Source organism: Apteryx rowi, unplaced genomic scaffold, assembly GCF_003343035.1.
Source record: "Apteryx rowi isolate R43461 unplaced genomic scaffold, aptRow1 scaffold_701, whole genome shotgun sequence".
Lineage (NCBI taxonomy): Eukaryota > Metazoa > Chordata > Aves > Apterygiformes > Apterygidae > Apteryx > Apteryx rowi.
Window position 1 is genome coordinate 220,703 of NW_020450985.1, and position 6,817 is coordinate 227,519.

Genomic DNA, 6,817 nt, shown 5'->3' on the forward strand with positions numbered 1-6,817 from the left:
GCCCTGCCGTTAGCCGGCCGGAGGCAGGCGGCCGGGCGGGTGCGCTGGGGGTTCTGGAGCAGCGGCATAGCCGATCGCCCCGCTTATAGCTAGGCAGTCTGTCACTTGTGCTTTGGCAGAGAAAACGGCAATTTCCTTCCTCCCGGCGTCTGTATCCCGTCCTCAGGACTGCGCGGGGCTGTTGAAGGAAAGGCTGGGGCCAGGGAGATCCCCCGGAGCCTTGGTCCTCGGGAGGGCGAGCAGAGAGCTCTCCCCAGGCGCCTTCCCGTTGAGTGGAGCAGCCCCACGCTGCGCTCTTAGATCCTGGCTCTCCGGGCCGAGTGTCTCTGCAGCGGGCAGGAGGAGCAGCTTCTCGGACTCACCAGGAACGGGGCTGCTGGGGCGGAAAGGCCGTGCTGCTCCCAAGGTACGGCCGGCCGGGCTGAGCAACGCCGCTGCCGCTCCGCTCCGGAGCCGGGTGGAGCCGAAGGGAGCGCGCCTGTACGCGCAGCTGAGCCACGCACCACGCTCCTCGCGTTCAGTTGTGCTGCTGCGTCCGTGCAGCCCGGATCCAACTTTTCTCCTCTGTGTTTCCAGCTGTAAACTGCAGGGCAGGGTGAGGAATATTTTTCTGCTTGGAGCCAAGTAGTTTTCTCGGATACTTGCAGGGATATGCAGAGGATGCAGGCTGACGTTAGAGCAGCTGGAGATGAGCTGTCTCCTTCGGTTGCACCTTGGAGAGGTGTGGGGCAAGCTGCATGGGTCTTGTAAACATGCTCCATCCAGCTCATTCTATGTTGGTCCTTTTGGGAGGACCACTGTGGCCCGCCTGGGAGGACCAAGGAGCTGCCCTTAACCTCAAGGGGGCTTTGAGGAAGGAACCAGGAGGCAGCACATGTGTCTGTGGAAGGGTTCCACCTCCAGGTTCCCATGGGGAGATGGGGACCTGGAAATCCTTGGATGGGTCAGAGGACCTCACCTCCGTGGTGCTGGGGAGAAGCAGGAAGAACGATCTCTATCTGAAAAAGCCATATGTGATCTCATGGAGGGAGTGTGTTTCACAGTCTTCCCCGTCCCATCCCATCCCAGTCCCATCCCCATCCCGTTAGGGGCCCTGGAAGTCCCCAGACCCCGCTGCTGTGGCCTTCAGCCGCTGGGCAGTAGGAAGAGCAGGGATGTCAGTGAGCTCTGCTTGCGCAGAGCGGGAGGTGCTGGGCTCACCGCAGCCTGCCGGGGCCTCGGAGGAGCTGCAGAAGGACACGAACCATCGCGCGCAGCCTGGAGGGGGGCGGCGTGCAGGTGGGAGCGCCGATTCGCCCCAGGGACGTCGTGGCGAGCAGGTGGGCAGCAGAGGCAGGATGGAGGCACCATGTGTAGCCTCACACCGGAAAAGATCAGGTCCCCTGCGACGTCCGGGCTGAGAGACGTGTGTTCCTCACACCTGCTCCAAACATAGTCCTGTTGGGTGATATTAGTAATTTATATATATAAAAATGGAGTCTAATTTTATTAGATTTATCTCTCCTAATTGTCAACTGTGAACTATTTCCCAGTGGATATGTAGCAGCAGAAAAATCCTGCCAGGATGTGTCAAATATAGTAGGAACCAGAGGAGGAAAAGCTCTGATACTGCATCCTCTCCCAGCTTTGACTGGGGGGGACGCATCAGCTGTAATCTCAAACTTTCACGTGGGGCCGCTCCGCGTTGCTGGTGCAGCCCTCTCCGTCCCACTGCTGGATGTTTATCTTGCTGGAGACGAGCCATACCCCGGAGAGCCTGGTCTCACTGAACCGGGCTGGAAAGGGAGAGCAGAAGCTAGGCTGGGGAGGGAGACGGGGCTTGCCGAGTCGCTGGCAGTCCCCACTGTTAGCGGGTGCTGCCCTTGTTAGGCGCTGTGATTGCTTCCTTAATTTCAGGTGCTGCAGAACATGCAAATTGGAGGTTAGGAGCTGATGGGAGACGTGAGGTTCTTGCAAAGAGGACGGGGAGCTGCCCCGGACGGCAGTGCCGTGGGCGCTGAGTCACCGTACGTGTCCTGCGGGTGGGTGGACACGGGAGAGGCAGGAGCGCATTTCGGAGAGGGTTAACAGTGCGGCGAGGGCTCCTGCGCCTCGTTGCCTTCCCCGGAGTCTGCATTTTTATGCTGATTGGAAGCCTGCGCTGTGTGTGCTGCTGAAATTGAATGTCAGGCTTTTGATTTTGTTGCTGGTCTCTAATGAAATTTGACATTTAATGGTGAGTGCAGCGGCAGCGTGTGTGTGTGTGATCGGAGCTTGATTAGCGCGCTCTAATTGACAGTAATTAGGCAGCTCCCTGATTGTTTCTAATTCTGCTATTAATTGTAAGGAACAGTATGATTGAGGATAAATTTGGTGCGTTGCTGCTGGGGATGCAGCTTCTTCAGCTCCGTATCGGAAGCCTATTGAGACCATCACGCTTAGGTTCCTAAGTGCGGCAACCCCCGTCACCTCGCCTGGCGGAGCGGTGCTGGGAGGGAGCGATGCGCCCGCGGCGGGGACGCGGGTCCCGGCAGGACCCCCGAGGGCCCGGGAGCGGTTCCTTGCAGACCACGGGCCTCGCCGCCCGAGGACGGGGCCGCTGAGCAGCGCGCGGAGCCGCTCGCGGGGTTGGCGCGTCGGGCCGCCCCGTGCAACGCGCCTGCGCTTCGTCCCGGCCGCGTAGCCGGCGGCGCTGTCTCTGCGCGGTCGTCGCAGTGCCGTGGTGTCGGGGCTGCCCCTGCGTAAGGAGCCTCCCGGCCTGGAGCCGGACGGGGCGTTGGAGCTGCCCCGTGGGATGGGGCTGGACGTGGAGGCTGTCCTGTCCGGCAGGGCCGCGCGGTGCTGAGCGCGGTGGGGCGCTGGCGCTGTCTCTCTCTCTGGTTGCCTTTGGAAAGGGCAGATTCTCCTTGTCTGTGTGTACATTACTTTCTTTATCCTTGTTTCTAGCTAACGGCACTGCCGATTCTCTCAGCTCCAGCCCAAACATTTCCAACGCTGCCAGCCCGAAGCTGGAACCACCTCCGTCGCCGCATGCAAACAGGAAGAAACATCGCAGGAAAAAGAGCACAGGGACAACTCGGCCCGACGGCCCCAGCGCAGCAGCAGAAGGTAGGAAAGGGCTGCTCCTCGGCGGGCAGCTCCGCCAGAGCCAGGGCGCTGGGAGCCCAGGAGTCCCGCTAGGGTGGCGTCCCGGGGACTCTGAGAGCTCCTTTGTGAAGCTGGCTTGGGCTGAGGCAGAAACAAACAACCGGCCCATCTTGATTTGCCCTTGATTTCTCACCTGCAGTGGAAGCAGGACTGCCATCATGCCTGTGACTGCATCTACCATTAGTGGTGATAATTAATAACTCTATTAGAAGAGCTGACAGCATACCGTATAGTTAAGGTTGCCAAACACTTCCTACCATAAGAACCTATTTTTGTTTGCTTGTAAGTGTGACAAACTTTCATAATTTAAAATTCTTATACTGGGCATCTGCCTCAAGCTGGGGGGGGTTTCGGAAAAGTTCATCCAAGCCAGTTGAAGAAATATACGTTGTTTTGCCTATGCTAAATGTCCTCATGGTTTTCCTGTTGAGAAATTCTGGTGTCTCCGTGACTCTGGAAAATGGACCTGAAGCTCGGCAGGGAGCTTGCAGAGCACAGGGAGGCATGTTTTGCAGCCCCTTTGAGAATCCATCCAAATGTGTCCGGGTAGAGATTAACTTGGCAACCACATGCTCCGAAGCCTGCATCTATGGTCATCCTCTGTAGATAAAGGGATCCTCAGTCTGTAAGAATTTGACTTTACCCTAGGTCATCCTGCCCCATAGCACTCGATAAGCTTTTGTAGTAAACCAAAATAAAGTTCTAACTGAGATGGCTAAAGGCAGGGGGAGAGGGCGAAGTACAGGTGTTTGTTTGAAACAAAAGGCTACTGTAAAACAAAACGGAAAATGCAGTCTGGCCTGTACTGGACAAAACACACTGTAGCTGCCCTGGCATCTTGCTCCAAATTACAGGTCAGCCTGTAGACCAGTGGCCCAGGTTGTCCGTGGTATAGCAACTTGTCTTCAGTTCTCTCTCTTACAATCGTCATGGTGATGATCTGCATTGGAGTTTGACAACTCTGTTGTAGGTGATCTTCACCTGAAAACCACTGATTCTAGGAAAGACTTCCCCTTTGCAGTGGCTGATTCAGACATCTTGAGCATCACTTGAGTCTTTAATGTGCCCTAGATTTCTCGCATAAAGCAAAAAGTATTGATTGTACTTACATCTTGTTAAACTGATATGTTCTTAGCTCAGATAAAAGCAGTATGTTGACTCTTTGGACACATTACTGCCCTTCTCACATCTACTCTCAGTTTGCAGTTTCTGGATCTTGATAGATAGGAATGCGTTCTCAGTCCCGTGCTTTGACAAAGAGAGAGACCTGTGTTCTTTATGTATCTGAAAAGAGGAATACCAAAGAGTAGAATGACTTTACACCCGCACGTGGGACTAAGAGAGTGTGTACTAAAATCGTGTAACTAACAGAGAGCTTGGAAATACTGGAGAGAGTTCAAAAGAAGGTCCCAAAATTGATTCAGTGCTGATGAACACATTTATGACATGGACATTAAGGTATTCAGCTTACCAGAATGAAGACTGAGAAGTGAAAGACCGGTGTTATCAGTACTTACAGAAAAAGAAATCTGGTCCTGCAGGACCATTCAGCATAGCTGATAAGGGCCTAAGAAGGTGCAGAGGCTGGAGTCTGAAGCTGCACAAAATTGAATACAATTTCTTAGTGGAGAAGGTAATTAAAAATGGAAACACTTTTACGAGGCAAGGGAGAGGACTAACCACTGCTCGAAGTGTTAAAATTAAATGAGTTACTTTTCTGCAAGGCGTGTTTGACCCAGCCGCTGGCAGAATTCCCTGGCCTCTGCATGCAGGTCATCAGAGCAGCCTGTTGTAGCCTTCCTTCTTGGCTGCCCGGTCCTGACTCTTTGAGCCATCCCAGCTTTCCTGTCATCTCATAGGGATTTTTTTCAAATACGTGCTCATTCTTGCTGCCCGTCCCTGTTTGGCAGTATCCTTGGGAGGTGGAGCAACTGAGGCTGCGCGGTGTCCGTATGGCGCCACACGATGTGTCTGAGGCATCGGAATATTTTCTGTTATTCCCTGCCACGGTGTTTTGCTGAGGTCTTGTGCTACGTGCAGTGATAGCCAGGCCCTTTCTTGGGTTGATATAGTTAATTTAGAACCGTGTCAGGTGCTGGAGTAATGTAATTTTTTCCTACAATGTGCATTACTTCGCATTTATCAACATGGAACTTCATTTGCCAGTGAAGTGTCAGTTACCAAACTTCATTTGTCACCGCACGGAACTTGCGCACAATTGCTCCTCCTGGCTGCCAGAAGCCTCTAGCACCAGAACTGAGAGCAGGAAAAACGTCTCCCCCGTTATCTTCAGTTACCGCTACTGCTGGGAAACGTGGCAGGCGGTTGCTTAACCCGCTGCAGTGCAGGGTGGGGGGAGAACGGCAAGGATACGGCTGTGAGGGGTTACCAGGACCAGGCGGAGACAGGAGGGGCACCGTGGGGCAGATATAGGGCAGTTATGATCTGTCATCGCATGAGCCGTCCTCCCTCTGTACCTCCAGCTTGAATTTAGTCTTTCCAAGTCCTCATATCCTTCCGCAGTCAGCAAATAGGTGCAATGTCCCCTGGCTGAATGCCGCAGTTGGCAAGCGGAGATGGTGAGAACCTCCTGCTCCCAGGTGCACGCTGGATCAGAATGGCCCCATGCAGTGTCTCACACATGTAATACGGGGTGGTGGGTTTTCAGGCTTCCCAGCTGGCTTTTTAAAAACTTACTCTTGTATTTATTTTTGCTGTAATCTACTGTATTAGAAAACCGAGCAGATTGCGAAGTCGGGCTTGCAAAGGCTAGGTCGGTGCTGTCAGCCTCACAGGCCTCCCTGGATCATCCCGTCCTGGGGAGGGCTGTGCACGGTAGAGGCCCAGAGCAGCTGTGCTGGCACCCTGCAAGCTGCACCTTCCCCTGGGTGCTAGAGGCTGTTTGTGGAAGTCGGGCACTGCTTCTGGGGGGAAACGGCACTTAGAGCTCCAGATTTTGGTCCTGCTCTAGCCAGTCTGACACTTCAGTAGCAAACAGCTGCATAGCGTGTTTGTGAGGTCGGAGGGACGTCTGTCTCTTTGGGAAATCGCAGAATCACGGAATGGTTGAGGTTGGAAGGCACCTCTGGAGATCATCTAGTCCAAGCCCTTGCTCAAGCAGGGTCACCAAGAGCACATTGCCCAGGACCATGGCTTTTGAATGTCTCCAGGGATGGAGATCACACGTTCCTTTCAGGAGGGCAATCCCTGGCCCACCGTATGTTTGATGGGCACTGAGTCTCTCCCAGCCTGCGGCACCTTCACAGGGCTTTTTCTGAGAGTTGGGCCGCTGGTTTGTCTGTGTGCTTGCCCCACCACTGGACCTGCTCCTGGGAGCCGAGGAACCGTCCTGGCTGCACCTCAGGGCACGGTGGCTTGTCACCCGGACCAGGCAGCCTAGGACGATGTGCGGGAGTGATCTGGGATTGATGTCCGAGTTGTCCGTTTCCTACAAAGTCGGGGCCAGCCGTAGACTGGCGCTACACCCGGGTCACGATCCCGCCTGGCAGCCAGCACCAGCAGTAAAACCTGACGGAGGGTAATGAGCCTCGGCGTGAGGTCCCATCCCGATGCCCTAATGGTCAGCAGCTGGTTCCAGCTGCGGATCAGGAGCTGAGCGTTGCGCCACGTCACGGTCACGGCTGATGGCTGAATATTGCTTATAAGTATGTCTGGTTCTTCCTTGCATCAT

At 54.7% G+C, this 6,817-nt stretch overlaps 1 protein-coding gene across 1 annotated transcript in view; it reads left to right on the plus strand.

Annotated features, from left to right (window-relative positions):
• LOC112976170 (arf-GAP with GTPase, ANK repeat and PH domain-containing protein 3-like) overlaps positions 1-6,817 on the plus strand; it is an 86,095-nt gene that overhangs the window by 37,756 nt on the left and 41,522 nt on the right. Inside the window, exon 5 of the mRNA XM_026087123.1 lies at positions 2,926-3,087. Within this exon, the coding sequence (XP_025942908.1) occupies positions 2,926-3,087 (162 nt within the window). The remainder of the gene's footprint in view (positions 1-2,925; positions 3,088-6,817) is intronic.